The following is a 19,183-nucleotide window of genomic DNA, read 5'->3' as shown; positions in this document are numbered from 1 at the left end:
CTACAGCAGCGATAGTAGGTTACTATTAGAGTTATAATAACATTTGTTTAGAAAAGCTTTTTGGTATACTTGAATATGCGTCTAACTGCTATCTACCAAATCACTGATGTCTCGCATGTATTTCACTTCGGAGAACCCACATTGTTCCAAAAAGGAGCTTACACACGCGTTGTATACTGCCAGTTGACATTTGGATCCAAATTTTTTCAATCAAGCGTAAAGTTTAGACCTAACAATACTTTATAAGAAAATAGTCAAACCACTGACGCAAAGATTAACGACAACCACCATTTTACTAACTGCTTTACCTCAGAACCACTGGATCTCTACGAGGCATTGTTTAACCCTAGTTTCCGCGCGAGTCAATCGTTCTTCAGCGCGATTTATAAGCCTTATTCAAGAGCACATATGTGTCAATGCATTTATTTGGACTGTAGAATGGTAAAAGCAAGCAGTACTAATGAAATTTTTAAGAAAACATTTATTAGAAAAATATTTTTCATTACAAGAATATTAGAAAACTCAAATGAAAATGGTTTTCTACCAGTCCAAACATCCGTGCGCATCCACAAAAGATTTGCTATTTTCTGTGTAAAACTGGGAGAACCAATTGCGAAAGTTTTTTATGGCAGTATCTTCCTTTACAAGCCGTGGTTTGCTGCGAAACGTTTTATGGTTCCACATAACAATGTCCCGTTCAAACTGAAATAGATATGTAAATGCAATAATAATACACAGTGAAAAGCAAGAAATTTTATTACCATAACGCTTTCGGCAAAAATCAGTAACTTCATAAAAGGTCCCACAGCTTTGTGTGCATAGAATCTATGAATCACCTTCTGTACCAGCGGTTCAACAGGTGTTACAGTTTGCAGTATTTCAATACGTCCGAATGTCGACGACATTAAATGCAAGTGTACGACTGATGGACCAATCTATGATATAAAAGGTTGTAATTTAATTAATTGGTATAGATGTATATACTACGCAATAACAGGTATGAATAAGACCGGAGTACAAAAAAAAAAAGCAACTTATATTTGGTGCAGCTTTCTATGTGGCAATGTGTGCGAAAATATTTTTTACTCTGAGTAGTCAATAAATACCCTTTTACCAGATCCCCTTTTAGTTTAGTTTATTTGTATTTATGTACTATCAACTTTGACAATTTTGTTTAAGTATATCGTGGGCCACATAACCCCAAGGAGGGTTGAAAAATGTATACCTATTTCGTGAACTTAATTTTGATTCTTTAATGCATCCACTAGTACTTTAGTTATGCTTTCTTTGACGTGAAATATTTTACCGAAAGAGTTGAAATTGATAACACTTGTACGCACGCAGTAACCATTCCATCACCACATCTCCCCGCCCTCTCCCTACATCCCATCGGTCCTCCCCTTTCACCTCACTTCCTGCTCACTCCCTGGGCAACCATACCAACCTAACCACGAGACACCTGCAAACGTTATCAACCACTACCTGCGTCGTATTTTGGGCACTCTTTAGCCCCGTTCAATATCGAACTCGGACTTGCTAACAAAAGCTAACCAACTTGACGTCGCGACTGAAATTCGAAAAAGGAAGTGGCAGTGGATAGGCTTAGAAAAAGTGATGACAATGTTGCTACGCACGCTCTGCGTTGGAACCCCTTCCAGCAAGCTGCCGAGGAGTGGGTAGGTGACGTACCACCTGGAGACGCTCAATAGAAGATGAAATGAACTTTCTTCGTCTTACGTGGAACGAATGGGAGAAATAGCTTAAAACCGTGTCCGTTGGCGATTAGTCACCCTATGCTCCAATGTTTAAGGAAAAATATATAAAGATATGAGGTAAAGGTACTTATGAATCGCTGAAATTTGCAATGCCCATGATTTGGAGGGAATAAACAAAAAATAACAGATGCTGTTATTTCTGTTTGGTAATGTTGCTGGTACAAATAACAATAATCGAAATAAATGGAATTTTCTTAAGTTTTCATTTACTAGAAGACCTATTTATTTCTCATTCCAAGCGAATATTTTTAAGAGGTTAGGGGTAGTCAGAATTTTCAAAAAATTTGATTTTTTTTTGCATTTTCTTAAAGCATAATATCTTTAAAATATTGTGTGAAAAGTGAATCCGACAAATACTTTTCGAGTTATTAAACAATTAACAAAGGGCGCTCGGGTGCTCCGGAGTGTTCGAGAGCAAGTAGCTAGCAGCAGCTGCAACTTTAAATGCGTTTTTCTCAAAACTATGTTTTTTGAACTGGTGATTACTGGTGTCACGCTTTGTAGATTTCAATAAAATTTATACTGCTTTTGAGAAACATAAAAACCTCGTGTCTGATCACCGTGATGATCACCGCAAGGAGCTTCTGGAGAAACGGGCTCCACATAAACAGCGATAACTTTTACAATTATTAATTTTTTTGTTTGAAAATTTGCTAAAGTCAAGTCGAAACATGATTTATTAATGTTGCTTTTATTTTTGTAAAACAAAGCAATTGACTAGCACAACAAATTATTGAAAATCATAATTTTTTCGGGCCTCTAACTACCCCTAACCCCTTAAAGAAGAAGAAGAGCTTCAAGAAGTGCAAGTTTTTACGTCTCGGAACTAGAGAACAAGATTTATTTCCTTTCGTTCCCCCGGCAGTTGGTTCTACATCACCGGAACAACCCGGAGAATGTTTAAACTAGTACAACAACAACTTATTTCCTTTTTTTCCGCTGACGAAAATTTAGTATACAATACTTATTATTCAGATGGTTGCAGAAAATAAAATATTGTGAACATAATCAGATCGCATCTGTTAACTTAAAGACTGTTAACTTATTGTTACCTCAACAAAGTAGTAAATACCTTTATTTTGTTTTCTTTTGGAAGAATCAGGCTAAGTCACAGCATTAAACTAGAAAAGCTCAGTGGAAGCTTCTGAAAGAAAATAACTATGTTTTCAGTTTATTTAACAAAAATGTTTAAAACTGAGTATTAAGACTTTCCAAGTGTCGTCCCATTAAGGACACCATAATCTTTTTTGGTGCTAAAGAAAAGTTTTTCTATGACCAAGAAAGCTAACAACTCCGTGAAAAAGCGTGTCTAATGCTTTAAAGATTTGGGCTGTGATAAGGACATCAAAAACATTACCTTCACAGCCGCCAATCATTTCGAATAACTTTTCGTTTACAGCAGAACATATATACAGTGGGAAATAGTTCCCAAGGGTGATGGGATCTTTATATGGCATCAGGCTACTAGAGATCAGGTATTACTTATATAAGAGTGTACGAGTATTTTGCACCAAATACCTTTTTTTTGCAGCCCCGTGTTATTGATTAATGTAATGAAAAGGTATTATACAGAACTGAAAGACCGAATTCTGTATTCTCTTCTGTAGTGTTTATTATTGCGACTCTAAAAAAATTGATTGAAATTCATTGCTGGTTTGAAATTTTATTTATTAAGATTCAGGAAATAAGATGTTCATTAAGTAAAAGATCCAGATGCAAAATAAATTTTAAATGTATTACCTGTTTTGCTTCCACATCTAATTGCAAGAGATTATATTTTGGAAGCAATTGGATGGCATGTGTTAAGTGCAGTGATGCGATGTGTGTTTTCGGTACAAATGAAGTTTTCCACCTGTAAATATATAATTGCATAAATAGATATGTACACGCATAATTAAAGTAAAATTATTATTTTGAGAATAACCTAATCTAATAAAGGAGCCCATCTTTATATACCTCTGGATGTTTGGAGTGAAGTGTCAGAGTCATAAGCATACCACATGTGTACCTACATATATTATACTTATATAATAATAAGTGTAATTTTGAAATAAAAATCAAATACAAAATTTAATATAAATGGAATATAAAGCAGAATTAAAATTTTCCTATAAGTTCTCAGAATTAGTCTTGATAAGTTTGGATTTTAACGCACAAGTAAGAAATGCCGAATATCAGTAAAAAAGTAAATATATATATATGTATATATATAATTGGCGCGTACACCCTTTTTGGGTGTTTGGCCGAGCTCCTCCTCCTATTTGTGGTGTGCATCTTCATGTTGTTCCACAAATGGAGGGACCTACAGCTTCAAGCCGACTCCGAACGGCAGTTATTTTTATGAGGAGCTTTTTCATGGCAGAAATACACTCGGAGGTTTGCCATTGCCTGCCGAATGGCGATCGCTATTAGAAAAATGTTTTTCTTAATTTGGTGTTCCACCGAGATTCGAACCAACGTTCTCTCTGTGAATTCTGAATGGTAATCATGCACCAACCCATTCGGCTACGGCGGCCGCGGTAAAGTAAATAACCTATTGTAAAAAACATATATTGACATGGTTGACCACGACGAAAAAATCAGTTGGCGTTTCGAAACCACCTTTAATAAATTCACCTTAATGAGCAACCCTCAAGGGTTCACATTGAAGCAAGGATGATAGATTTTCAAGGTTCGCTCATTAACTATGGTGAAAAAGAAAATTGTGAGGGGGACTTCAGCTGCCATGTGAATTGGGATATGTTTAACAAAATCTAGCTCGTGTTAGTGATGTACGAAAAAAAAAAATAAACACAACCAATGCTCATGTCATGGCATTCGTATACGAGTATCACTAACACAAGCTAAATTTTGTTAAACACATCCTAAGTGACGCCAGTGATGCCAAATTTGCTCAGAGCCGAATAACGGTCTGCTACATAGACCACCTCTAAAAATATTTGCTCCATGCACTCGTCTAACCAATCGTTGTTCAGATAGCAACGAAGCAAAATGACCAAGACTGTGTTGATTTTTTGTTTTATATCACTAACAGTCTCAATTTTTTTGTAAACACATCCCAAGTGACGTCAGCCCATCAGCTAATTCTGTCTGCACATTTCAGAGTGCAATTTGTTATTTGTTTTTTCTCTTTCTCATTCTGTTTTTATAGGTAAATAAATGCTTGTATGCTCTTTTAAAATCAGAAATAAACTACCAAACGAACAACATATTTTTTACATTATATTTTTATTATTTATAAATACTTACACCGCCTGCCAATGATGTTGTCCAAACTTAGCCAGTGCACTTTTCTCTGGATTTTCCACACCTGCAAGCAAGCATGCTCTGTGAACAGCGGAAAAGTGGGCCAGATCAGCCCCATTTTCGGGTATTTCTAGAAAGAAAAAGGAAATGGTGATTTCTTAATGCGTGACCTTTAAAACTCCTATATAATATCTTATAGTGCAGTTAGTGAATAACGTAAACCAGCGGGCATGTAAACCCAGCTGACACAAAAGGCTGGTTATTGGAATTTTAAGAAATTCACAGTAATTCAAAGGCCTTTTTTTTTTGGTTTTATATGGGCGTAAGTAATCAAATAAATTAATTAAACTTCGAATGCCCTGTCTTTAGTGATAAAATTAGTACTTTTGGAAAGGATATTTTAATATGAATTTATTGAAATTTTTCTCCTATCTTTAAAAAAGATTATTTACAAAATTCTTATGTACGAATTCGTGCTTCTTACTACTAATTTGATCAAAATCCTCTTATTTATTAGTCTATAATGTAAACTAAATGAAATAAGACTAGCGTATTAGTATACATTTTGAATTTAGAAGTTTTCCACTATATTCTTCTACTATAAAAGCAAAGAAGAATAACGCAAAATGCGGACCGAGCCCTCAATCTTTCGTTGATACTCTATTTTCAAAACATATATATAGTAAGCTGTATAGACGTTTAAGTAAATTAATGATTTGATTACTATATGAATATTATCTTACCTTGGATATGACAATTCACGTAGAATTCATTTCGACCATGAAAAATTAACTCCTTTTTTTCAATAGAACTAATAACAGGCAATTCCCACTGAGTGTTTTCTTTTTCTGTATGATACCACACGAAGATATTATCATTTATTTCTCGGCAAATCCATTTTCGAACTTTGATACCTTTGGGTTCTGAAATTACAATCGTAATATTATAAAACTATTGAAAACTACAACATCACACAAACATAACTTTAGTGCTTTATCTACGTCGCACACTGGCGTAATTCTGTCGTCCTGATTTTAAATGTAGGCATCTGCTCTCGAAGTCAAACCGAAAATTAAACAAAATGTGTCTGTCCAGTGTATGAGTTTTGTGCGAAAGAAATGCGGATGACCCCTTTTAATCCTTTGCACTAAGCAAAGCTGATAAGGCGTTAGGTCGATTTCAAGTGTGAACCTGAGCAGTCGTGCTACAGCGTCCGAGTGATTTGAAGTGTTAAATCAATCATGCGTCGCTGCTAAACTAAAAAATGCCAAAAGAGGGGAAAAACCACTAAGCCATTTGCGATTTCTGAAAATACTTGCCGAACAATTGAGAAAGTCATATCGCCAGCAACAAGAACAAGAGTCTACGTGGCATTCCTAGGAAAGCTTTCCAGGAAGCTTTACATAATGCCAAAAGGGCCAAAAGGGAATTCAAGGTTTGTTCTGGTCGTAACACGCCTGGAGGTAGGAGGAAATTCCATATTACGGAGATACGTGTCCTGATAAACCTAGGATGCATTTTGGCTATTGTTTCACTTATTATATTTACTATCACACCAAAACTAATTACAGAGTGTAATATTGATCAAAGTTTGTTGTTTTCGATATATAAATGAATAAATTCGTGAAATTTTATTATTTGTATACGCTTTTTTGTTAAATGTTTTTGACGTACCGGTAAAATGTTTACCTAATTTGGCCGAAATCGTCTCGAGTTGCTGGTCGAAAAAGGCATCTAGCGCAGAGAGCTAATTTATTTAAAAAACGTTACATTTTTTGTAGATTCGTCTTTCTCTCATATTAGAACGGGTTACTCGAGGACAATGACCCATGAAACAAACAAAAATGTGATAAAAACATCGGTATATCATACGTTAGGATTCGAGTGCCGAAGTAAGGCCGAATAAATGCCTAACATTCGGCGAACAAATATTTTTTCGAAATTGACTTGCAAAAATACCGGTTTTGCTGTTTAGTGTATTTGCTAAAAAATGCAGAAAATTTTTAAAATCAAAAATATTAAACTTCAGGAAAGTAACAGTACACGACAAAACCTCATCCCAATCCTTGAAGAAAAAATACTCGAAGATAAAAAAGGTGATAAAAAAATTACTCCGACAAGAGGAGGAGTGCTGGATAATCCAATAAAGCTGGATTATTACAAAAATTAGTACAGGTAATAGCGTCCAACTTAGTTGTTGGTAAGAAAAGACCTAAATCTAAGGGGCTCGTGATGATGTTTAATTCAGCCAGTATTCTTGTGATTGGCGCTTACATGTTATAAACGGTGAAATTTCTGCAATTTACTTCATCAAGAAAGGTAGGACAATTAATTCTGCCGGAAATGATGTCGACCATTAAAGTCAATTAAAGAACTAATCCTTTATTACGAAGTGTTATCAAGTGAGTTTGTTGACATCATGATAAATAAGGTTTTGGTCTGCAAAATTTAATGATTGTAAAGAATATCGAATGAATGACTTCTGCACTGACCCCAGGGGACTTACATATATTATATGAATTTGTTATTATGGATTATGAATAAAGTTTCAAAAGTGTATTGGTTACAGAAATTTTGAGTTATTCGACGAAAAAAAACAGCATAATGGAGTTTTTATATGCATGGAATTAAAACTTTGAATCGAAATAAATCCCAAGGCTTTTAACCGTTTCTGTATAGAAAGTCAACCCTTGAAGTTAAAAATCTGAAAATAATTATATTGAGGCTGTTAAGCAGTAGGTGTTCAGTGGCAGTAGGTGCACTTTTCAAGAAACACGAAACGGACGCGCATATCCATATTCATAGGCCAAAGTTAAGGCGTTAGCAAATTATCACAAAATACCAAAGGATACTTTGGATGACAGCACATTGACTCGATCAATGGATAGCTTAACTATCGCTAAGTCAATCTGAAGTAACCGAGATTGAATGATAGACGTGGATTGTCTCTTCTTCTTCCTCAAAAACCCTAACATCTAAGGTGGAACCAAAAATGGTTAAAATGATGCGAGCTAGGAGAGTGCCGGACTACGGAGAATCCTTGTATTACTGATCCTCAAATGGGCAGCTGAAGAGAAGGCGATGAAATGCCAGGTGAGTACTCAACATCATTTAGTCTTCGACTCTGCACCGGAAATGACAACGGATAAGCGTGACAGGACAGGCGATGGCTTGTTTATTCTAGAAATTTCTTCAGTTGCCAACTAAGAGTCTGGCGCGCAAAAGGAAATAGTAGCATGCCAAGAAAGACGAAAGTCTCTGGACCATGACTGCAGGCTCATTCTAACTGTTCGCATTCCAGAAAAAGAGGGGCAATTCCATTCAGACAAGGGCAAGCTCTGCTTTATCACCTTTAACGCTGGGCTATCGTACTTCAAGCATACGATTACACAATCCAATTCAAAAGTCAGCGAACAACGCTACTACACGTGTTCTCTACAAGTTGCCAGTTGGAGATGACTTGGGTTTCGACGAAAATGAAAGTAACTTATGGTGCTCCGTGTAGAAGCTATATATTACGTGGCACTTGAAGATGCTAAACGCTGTACTCCTAAATAAGCTTACCAAGGAAGTCGGCACACTTAAACTAGTAAAGTGAACAAGAGAACGACATACAAAAACCGCTAATTACAGTATACAAGGAAATGAACGACTGCATGAAAAAGCGAGTGGAAGCTAGGTGGACTAATCTGACCACGTGCAAAACACCAAAAGTCATGTGTACAACAAAGTACAAAAAAACTGACTCAATTCGTGATTACGCTCTCACGAAAGGACTGCAGAGTTATTAATATGGAAAAATGCAGGAAATGCAGAGAGGATGTTGAGGAAACTTGAGAACACCTTTTGTGCGATTGTCCGGCATTATTAAAAACGCGTTTAAAATGTCTCGGAGCCCCACTGTGTGAGGGTCTGGAAGATGTCTCAAAAGCGGATCTCCCAGCTCTGCTTAGATTCGCCAAAAGCGTTGACATCCCACATGATGTCTACTTTCAGTATTCATAGAGGTCGGTCCTGGTATCGCTTCGGACCAAAAGGTCTATGCGTGGCTTAATGCCAACCAAACTAACCTAAGCTAAGCTAGTAAAGATATATATGTTAGAAAGCTGGCCTGAGAGCTTACCAAATACGGCTGAGTTCGATGAATTTTATAAACGAATACTTTGTGGATCAGTACACAATGGAGTAACATTGGTTCAAACTGATTATACAAAAATCGTATTACCTGGCTAATGTGCTCTGAAGCTGCTTTCGTTAGTTATTTGATCAAACCGAACAATAGCTGCTGTTCGATTTTTCATGTCAAATGTCCAGGCCAGCATGGTTCTATTGCTCTGTTGTAATTACCTCTACAAAAGTAAAGTCTATTTATTACTTCCTTCTGAGGTATGCAAATCAACCTTTCACTCTGAATCTAAAAAGCGCTCAGTTTGTATTGGCTTCCAAGCCTGCACATAATTATGACATGCAAAGCCAGTCTTAAAAATTTTAATTCGCTTAAACGCAAGTAGTCAGAGCTTCCAATTATCGTGGATCCGTAATTGTAGCTGCTTTCACACTGAGGACTAAGTTGTCCTACCGACACTGCGAATATATAACCAAGGTTTACTTTTGTTCCCCTTCTGTCAATAGGGACTCATATCGCATGAAATACTAAATACAACTTTCGAACTCTGCATAAAAGATTATATTTAGGAGAGGTCTTATGAATACTCTAATTGGGTGATACTTGCCTGTAGAGCTGTACGGTATATTCACACATGTTCCGTCACTTCCTCTAAAACTCCATTTATGAAAGGGACATTCAATATTATCTCCATTTACCCGTCCACCGACTCCCATATTTGCACCGAGATGGGGGCAATACGCATCTAGGACGTTTACTAATCCGTCAACTGTTCTGAAAACAACGAAATGTTCTCCCAGACATGAAACATATGACACATTCTGTGCTTTTAATAAAGACGACTCTAGAATGCAATACCAGCCGTTGGGATATGGAGGAGGCAATTCCTTTAAGCCGATTGAACGTGTTCGACGAATGCGGTTTATATCGTCTCGTTTACTAGATTTTAATTTTCTGCGAAGACTCTCAATATTTATAACAGTTGAATAGCTTACACCCTGCAAAGACTGAAATAATAAAGAGTTGTTACGATTTTCATTTGATGCAATTTTATTTAACACGAACAAAGTTTTTATTTACATACTCTCGCTACAAAAAGTCTGCGTCAAGGACCAACGAAAATAGCTCATTGAAAAAAAACTTGTATATAGTTTTTATAATTTTTTTTTTTAATTCATTCAAGGCTATTTAGCTTTCAGTTTTATGAAAATAAAAGAGATAAATATTCCATCAATAATATACAAACAAAACAAAACATGTATTCGGCTTCAAAATCCATTAGAAAAAGTCTGCGTTTCCATTTCTTTAAATTTTGCTTTAAATGCTAACACGACAGCACAGCACGAAAAGGAGTTGCCTATGATATATACCGCGATGTCTGAATTTGGTATCCCCGCAAAACTAATACGGCTATGCAAGATGTCCTTGTTCAATACCAGCAGCGTCGTCAGAATCGGGAAGGACCTCTTCGAGCCGTTTGATATCAAACGAGGTTTTAGTCAAGGTGACTCGCTGTCGTGTGACATATTTATCCTGATACTGGAAAAGATCGTGCGAGCCCCAGGACTTAATCGCTCAGGCACATTTTTTTATAAGAGCGTATAATTGTTGGCGTATGCCGATGGTATTGACATCATTGTTCTTAATAACCGCGCTGTTAGTTCTACCTTTTCCAAACTGGATAAAGAAGCAAAAAGAGTGGGTCTGGTGGTGAACGTAGACAAAACGAAGTACCTCCTGTCATCGCATCGAACAAACAGTCGGCCCATTCGTGTATCGGCACCTACGACAGTTATGATTTCGAGGTTTTAAGAGACTTCGTTTATTTAGGTATTGTGTTAGTGATGTACAGAAAAAATCCAAGAATGATAGATAGTAAAAAAGAAAATTATGAGGAGAAACTTCGACTACCACGTCACTTGGAAGATTGAGGGGAATTCTGCACGATCTTTTCACATGTATTCACACACTCGTTCAGTCAATCATTGTTCAGACGGCAACGAAGTAATATGAGTAAAGACTGTGTTGATTTTTTTCGTATATCACCAACGAATCTCAGATTTTCGTAAGCAAACCGCTGTCATGACCCCGTTTTAGGCAGCTGATTTTTCAAATTCGCTGAGAGCCGGTTAACGGTCTGATATTGGTCACACATTCGGAATGTTTTTCAGCATGCCATGTCTACCAGCTGATTCTTTAAAATTTGCTGAGAGCCGTTTAACGGTCTGATCTTGGCCAGAACTCTGCCTGCAGTGCTAGAGTGGCTAAGTCCACTATGGTGTAGCAACTAAAGTTGTTCTTACAATTTTGAATCGGATGGCCAAATCTTGTATTCTAGCATTCTTGCATACTCTCTGTTATTATATGCACTTTAAATAAATTTCCTACAATTAAAATAAATTCGGTTTTGAGTTTTAATTCGGCAAAATTTGTAGTAAAGGCTCTACAAATCACCAACGAACAGCATACGAACATGTGGCTAATAAAAACGATAGAGCTTAACTATTGATTTCTTTTTAAAGCGATTTTTTTATTCCGGCTACAGGGCTTTGATTGGTACAGTGAACTTAGATTTCGTAGGTCTACAATGTGACATAAGCAGTTAAGAGTGGAGCCACTGATTTGTACAAGACTCGAAGTAACAATACTGGAGTCAAGAGCTCTTATTGCTGACTGGCTATTTGAAAACAAAAACTGTTCATAGTCATCGTTCTTGTTTACATTTTTGTTTGCATTTACTTTCGAAAACTTAAAACTTGTATCCCTTTTATGTTTTATTTTTTTGAAAATAATAAGAAACGTGGCTTTAAAGTTTAAATACATACCTTTCTCCAATTACAAGGAACCAAGAAAAGCCAATAAAATGTAACTGCAATCAATATTATGATAATTGTGGTTAAGTAGCTCGTGATGAATGAACGCAATTCAGGTGCAATTGCACTGTAGTTTGCCACGAACATATACATTTTCGGGCGGTAGTCTGCATCAGCTGGTGACGATATCGTTAAAAATGATGTCTAAGATGGCTGAAAGAGAAATGGGGACATTTTAATAACACAGCTCTAGCTTTAGCTGTAATCTAAATTCTAAAATGTATGCAAACACCCTGTGCCACTATGTTCGTTTACGCTAATCTCCGAAACCACCTCACCGATTTAAATGAAATGGGTGTGTATTATTATTAGTTCCAACGTTTTTAGTTTTTTTTACAACATTTTTATTTTTTACATCTTTAGATCATTTCGTAGACTTTTGGCCCCATTGTAGATATCTAATTTATTTGTATTGATTTGCAATAAATTGTTTTCTGCTGATTTCTGAAACCGACCAAGCGAAGCTTGAGAGATGAGATGCGTTCGGACCCTATAAGTAGCGCTGTTGACCCCGCAGTACCTTCAGTATCGTTTCAACGCTATTGTTATTGATTTTTACTATATTGGTCGTACACTCATTTTTTGTAATGTGAATTACTCTCAAATCTGAATTATACTTTTGGCGCTAACAGTTAGGCAGGCGAATTTTCATTTCCATATTTCTTTCTTTGTTGACCGCGTGTTTATCTTAATACATAAATTTGCATGTCACTATGTTCATTTATGCGAGGTCATATGGCACTTGAGGCCAGCTTGCGAATAGGCGAAACGTTCCCAGTGACCCAAAAAGTAGTGAAATACCTAGATATTCAACTTGACTGCAAGTTTACTTTCTGGGCCTAGATATGGCATGCGGCCACCAAAGCATCAAAGGTCACGGGAAGGCTAAGCAGATTAATGGCAAACATCGGCGGGCCAACTCAGAGCAAAAAAGGCTAATCAAGTCGTCTACAAACTCAATTCTTCAGTACGGCACCGAAGTATGGGAAGATGTGCTAAATTGCTAAGCATTGGAAGCTGTGCAACGAACAGCGGCGCTCAGATTTGCCTCAGCTTACAGTACTGTCTCTAGCGCTGCAGTCTTTGTGATCAGCGGGGAGATATCCATCGACCTCATGGTTCGGAACGAATGGGTGAGTGGGACTCCAAGAAGATGCCAAACAGTGCCGCGGTGGCAAAGTTGATGAGACACTGAACCGAGAGGCAGATGGACGACGAAACTCATTCCATCAATAGGCAACGGGGTCCAAAGGAACTTCTGAGAAGTGAATTACTTCTTATTTCAGTTTCTCTCGGGCTACGGATATACAAGAGATACATATACCGCATGGGCGAGGTAAGCGATCCTATGACGAAGCGTCGAGCGATGACCCTGAACACTCGTTTTGTAGTTGTGACAGATGACTCGCGAAAAGAGATGCTCTGAGGAAGCAGATTGGCAACATCGCGCCGAGCAACATAATCAGCAAAGTGCTCGAAGGCGAGGACAGCAGGAATGCGGCAAAGAGATACATTGGAAAAAAAGTTAGACCTCGACACAGTGCAACAAAGCGAAGCCTCCCAGACAGAGACACAAGAAAGCGAGCCTATAGCAAAGAAAGCTGGCTAGACATACGATTGAACTAGACATGGGTGGGTAAAATTGATCTTTTATGGATGCCGCTCTGGGCCCTCCCGAAGTAATGCCGAAAGTAGTCCCGGGAAGGGTGTCTCTCCAGAAGGAGAGGAGGGATTGTTTTAGTGGCCATACCACTCAACGTAGTAGACGATAGTCGCTGTAAATGCGAAGGCATTTTGAACCCTACCTCACCCACCAAAAAAAAAAAAACAAAAAGAGTATATGTAACACACATGTGTACGTACACATATAAACGTGCACCGTTCGAAATGAACTCAGAAGTACCTACCTACATTTATATGGAAATCTTTATGTATGAAAATAATGTGTTCGTTTACGCTAATCACCGAATCCGCGCTAGGTATAAAAAAATTGCGCCTTCAACGTTATTCGAGGAAATTCGATATATGCAGACATGAAACATAAAAACATACATAGCTATAAATGCATTTACCCAGCCAGCATTTATTATCGCGGAAGTGGGGAAAAAGTAACTTGAAGATAATGAATTTCATTGCGGATATTATCTTTCATTCTACCTTCAGCAGAAGCTATTTCGCGCAACCGTACGTCCACACTGACTCACGTGCTGCACTATCGAGAGTAAATTCTAAGTGGAAGGCACAGACGCGTGACATAAAAAGTACTTCCAGATGTTTTTCTTTTTATTTCTAGCTTATTATAAAAAAATTGCCAATATATTTAATTTTGTTTATAATATTTATTAATGTCTACACCTTAAGACGAATTGTTAACACTTTGTATGGGAATTAGGAGTTCAATTGAAGTGGTGTAAATTGCTGCATGGATCTTCTTTTAACATTTCCCTCATCCATCTGTTGCAATTTGTCGAAGACTCTCAATATTGCAGGAGAGGGCTTTGATAAACCACCTTCGGTAAGGAGATTTACCCATTTAAATTCCACCTCCTCACATGTATGCATTTTTCTCCCTAATGTTGGGAATCTGAGAGTGCAGTATACTCAGATGTATCCTGAAAGTTTCTTCAAACCGACGTGCAAAAAATGCGCAACAAATTTTATTATTATTGCATTAATAATTAAAAAAATTACATGATACATTTGGCCAATTTTTCGTTTTTTACGATGCGTGTATTTTTTGGCGTCTCGGCAATACTGTTGTTTTAGCAAGCGTATGAGGATTCGCTGTAGATTCTATTATGCGCGTGATCACTCGGTCAACAACGAAAACAGGGTGGTTCATATAGTGTTTTTTATATCTTAACTTATTTTGACAGTGATAGCCGCTTCTCGGTGGAAAACTTGACAGAACGTCGGTACCATATTGCCTTTCGCTTAAGCAACGTTGGAGATATTGCAAACATATTTCGAAAGCCAGTGTTATGTTGTCCAATCGGTGCGTTTGTTGAAAAGAAGTCAGAATCATCTTTTTTGACGAAGTCATTGTCGAAGCCATCCGCGACAGCCACATCAATAAAATCGTGCATGAAAATAAGCGATGCCCGCTTTTGGGCAAACGAGTGTATTTCGATAATTTTATTGAGTTGCCCATACTTGGTGCACGCATTGATCCTCCTCACATGAATTAGTCCTGGCATGAATAGTAAACGGACAAAAACCACCAAAAGTCTAAATTTCTGTCCCTCCGTCTAATGTTACAAGCTATTTCTCTTATATAATAGTTTAAGAGATTGTTTGATTCCACAAATTAAAAATTAGAAATTAACAGCCAACAAACATCTCAGTGTTTTGCCGACGTCTATTGTAAGCAAGGCAAATTGTACCTATATTAAAGGTGGTATCGGCAAATCAAATTGTTTTTTTTTCTTTCGCCGTGTCCATGAATGAAGCAAGGCGAATTAATTTTTTTTTTCTACTTTGCCAATACTTTGGTTTGACAATTTAACGTACAAAACATGTTGTTGGTCTAGTGCCACCACCTTTAATGAATACGCTTTGATTGTAAATAAACCGCTGTCATATTTCCTATTAGGTTAGCAAATCATGTGAACTTTCACATTTAAATATAAAGTGAGGGACAAGAGAGGGGCAAATGTGTACTGCTAGTCATTTGAAATTGTCGTGCTGGCATTTACAGTTTTATCCATGAATCTTCTTCATATTACGTAAGGGATCAAGTAGAATACATATGTACATACATATATGAATTTCTCAGAGACTGGTAAATACTATTGTAGATTCTAAGTATATGCTAGGTACATATGTACGTAACTGCTTTAATTTTTGTTGCAAGTATCTCGAATAAATCAAATATGAAAAATGGAAATTGCAAAAAATCTGGCCATACTATGTTCTCCAGTTACGTTACGTAGAGTCCAAAGTGGATTTATTTACTTAACATTACATTACTTATATTTACATTTCTTAACCCTGAAATAATATTTGTATATTTTGTAGCCAGTTGCGTTTGATTAGCTGTTTTTCTTGCTGCCGAATTGCTGCTGGAAAAAAAAAATTCCAGAAATTAATTATTACAAATCATCAAAAGGTATCAGGCACGCGAGTTTACCTCTTGATTAAGTTAGTCCAGTGCAGTGAAAAGAAAATGACAAAGTATCGAATCAGAAATTAGTGGAATGTATGGTCAACATAAAATTTTACTTACTACTACACCCATTTAAGACTATTGCACGTTTCAACGTTGTTGGCTTAAAATGCCTACATAAGGAGTTTGCAAATACATATACATATGTATATATAATATTAATTTTTGTATGATAAGCACTTGGCTTTTTTATTTCCGTTTTGGTTTTGGTGAATACTTATATTTTCTGATACAGAACTATTATCGATTATTACTAAATAATTAAACAAAATTTGAATGAAATAAGTTCTACTTACTTAATAGACTTTCTGAAGAATATTCTTCTTTCTCAAAGTAGTTTTAATTATTTATGCAGGAGCTCGCTCGCGTATCACAACTAAACTTTCCGGATTTTGTCATCAAACAAATTATATCTTAACGATTTTCAAAAAATAATGGGGTTTCTGTAAACGTTCATTTGAAAATTCGTTTTTTTGTTGTTGTTTATGTTACAAATTTATGCGATATTTTTCATTAGAAATTCAAATTGGATTTGTGTTAAGAAATTTCGTTTTCATTGCTTTTGCAGTAGTCAAAATATAATACTAACGTACCAGTTTGTGTCAACATCTTCGATTCGTTTACATTTCGCTTAAACGTATGCACATACATACATATTTATACATATCCTACTGTGTTTTTTGCATTAGGGATGAACCGAAACAAGGTTTTTCCCGAAACAAAGATATTTAGTTACAAAATGCAGCAATTTAGAATAATTAATTGTGTATGCACCGTCTACCGAGCATAAACTTCATGCCTCGACAAATGCGAATTTGTTTTGTGTTCTTCGTTTAAGCTGGTGGTTATTAGTAAAATTTTGGCACAAATGGGATTAGTTTGTAACCTGTCCCTTTTCTACTTGTTTCTTTTTCCCGATGCGTAATTTTACCTCAATTAAATAAAGACTTGCATAGCAGAGTTGATCTGCAAATAAAGCAGATGCAATTCTTTCGGTTTAAAATCGGGTTTGATCGAAAATATGTATGAATATTCTTTTATTAATTTTTAAAAGTTTAAGGGGTTAGGGTTAGGGGTAGTAAGAATTTTCAAAAAATTGTTTTTTTTTGCATTTTCTTATAGTTTAATATTTTAAAAATATTGTGTGAAAATTCGATTCCGACAAATACTTCAACAATTAACAAAGGGCGCTCCGGAGCGTTCCAGCAAAAACTTTAAATGCATTTTTCTCAAAACTTTGTTTTTTGAACTGGTGATCACTCGTGTCTGATCGAATGATTTTGTTTTTGAAAAATTTCGATTTTTTTAAACAATTAATTGTCGGTATTTTTCTCGAAAATCTGAAAAATATTTCTTGAGGCCGTCATATTGTTAATTTAAAAAAAAAAACTTCGATCAGGCACAAGATTATCTATTAATAAAACTAATTTCTCTCGTCCGATTGATTTTAGATGAATCTCCAAAGACTTGTGATGATCACCGCAAGGAGCTTCTGGAGAAACGGGCTCCACACAAACAGCGGTAACTTTTACAATTATTAATTTTTTGTTTGAAATTTTGCTAAAGTCAAGTCGAATCATGATGTATTTTTTATTTTTGTAAAATAAAGCAAAAAAAAAAAAAAATATTGAAAATCATAATTTTTTCGGGCCTCTGGCTACCCCTAGCCCCTGAAAGTAGTTTGAGTATTGCAAGTGCTACTCCTAAAAGTTCCTGTTTTGGACATCAGATCTTTTTATTCCCATTACTGAAATTTCTAACTCGATACGTTTCCATATATTCGCGAACGTACCCACAGCAAGGCACCCATATGTGTTGACAATTAAGTACTCTCTCAATTAGTTTAAGGAGCTGGTTTGGGATTGCATAGGGTCGGCTGACTTTTTGTCTTTGAAGCGCTTAACAGCAAGGAGGTCTCCTAGGACGGTGATTTTGGGGAAGTTATTGTACCTTAGGAAATACTGGCGGCGCCAGAAATTGTTCAACTTCAGCTCGTTTGAGCAAAAACTCTATGACCGACGCAACATCTGCAGATATTTTCTAATCGAGGCGTCGCAGGCTCTTAAAACACAACCCATGAGATGATATACTATATTCAGAGCTCTTTTTGCTAGTTAAATGTCAGATATCACAACTGCTGGCGCTTCTTCCTCAACTGAGTCTACTTTTCAGTTACTAATTTGGTTGAATTGCTCCTCGCAAATTGAAAATATGTATAATAGCCTGGTGATGTCTATGGGTATATTCAATGCTCACTTCCCAAGACGCGCATCGGAAGAGTGCACTGCTTATAAATGTAAGGTCGATAATGGATTCCATTCCATCCTTTCTTTACGGGAATTCATCTGCAGTGCTTAGTAGTGTTCTTGAATGCCAGATTTTCCAAACATAGACATCATAACCCTTCTAGGGTACATCTTTTATCTATACCCATTTTGCATGTTTATTGGGCAATGACTGCCTTTCTGGACTTGTATTCTATGTAACGGCCTCGCACAATGCAGAGAGCATTTCGTAACAATTCAAAACTTGAAAACCGTGTAGAGTATGGACCTGTTCTTAGAGTATGCGTGCTGATGGGACGATGCCGTTATGGATGTCCAACAATCTCTCTTGAGAAGAAAAGAGGTGAGGCTTATTGGCTTAAAATCTTTTGGTTTCATATGCGAGGTCCTGCCTCCTCCCCATGAACGTATCGCTCTCGCTGCAAGGGGCGATGTAGGAGACATCCCCTGAGAAATTACCTTCAGGTTCCACCATGGTACTTCTTGATATCTTTGATGTCAAGGAGGAGAAAGTCTGCTCTGTGCGTTGTTCACTCTGTCTACTCGATCTTCATTGTAATGAAGTAAAAGCCGCAGGTTACCACAGTCCGCGAGAACTGAGAGCGCAACTTTGTTGAAAATAAAACCAACGTTGCGCTGCTTCTCATGCTAACTCGGACTATTCTTCAGTTATCGGTGAATAGTTTTTCGTGGCCATGTTGGATAAACTCCAA

At 36.7% G+C, this 19,183-nt stretch overlaps 2 protein-coding genes across 3 annotated transcripts in view; one reads left to right on the top strand and one right to left on the bottom strand.

Moving 5' to 3' along the window:
• Positions 1–461: 461 nt before the first annotated feature.
• LOC129236376 (cholesterol 7-desaturase nvd) overlaps positions 462–19,183 on the bottom strand; it is a 23,587-nt gene continuing 4,865 nt past the window's right edge. Inside the window, exons 1-8 of one of the 2 annotated variants that reach the window (XM_054870731.1) lie at positions 16,482–16,794; positions 11,973–12,173; positions 9,755–10,154; positions 5,765–5,944; positions 5,025–5,151; positions 3,516–3,627; positions 762–935; positions 462–702 (exon numbers count right to left, since the gene is read on the bottom strand). In XM_054870731.1, the coding sequence (XP_054726706.1) occupies positions 541–702; positions 762–935; positions 3,516–3,627; positions 5,025–5,151; positions 5,765–5,944; positions 9,755–10,154; positions 11,973–12,113 (1,296 nt within the window). In that variant the 5' untranslated portion in view covers positions 12,114–12,173; positions 16,482–16,794 and the 3' untranslated portion in view covers positions 462–540. Of the gene's footprint in view, positions 703–761; positions 936–3,515; positions 3,628–5,024; positions 5,152–5,764; positions 5,945–9,754; positions 10,155–11,972; positions 12,174–16,481; positions 16,795–19,183 lie in introns of those variants that run through there. The other variant, XM_054870732.1, reaches the window with a different exon arrangement.
• The window catches only part of LOC129236377 (gustatory and odorant receptor 22-like), a 24,270-nt gene continuing 21,123 nt past the window's right edge, over positions 16,037–19,183 (top strand). Inside the window, exon 1 of the mRNA XM_054870734.1 lies at positions 16,037–16,128. The gene's annotated coding sequence lies outside the window, so the exon portion shown is untranslated. The remainder of the gene's footprint in view (positions 16,129–19,183) is intronic.

The sequence above is a fragment of the Anastrepha obliqua genome, chromosome 1 (genome assembly GCF_027943255.1).
Source record: "Anastrepha obliqua isolate idAnaObli1 chromosome 1, idAnaObli1_1.0, whole genome shotgun sequence".
NCBI classification, from domain to species: domain Eukaryota; kingdom Metazoa; phylum Arthropoda; class Insecta; order Diptera; family Tephritidae; genus Anastrepha; species Anastrepha obliqua.
The sequence above is the reverse complement of the archived record's forward strand: the minus strand, read 5'-3'. Positions and strand labels throughout refer to the sequence as shown.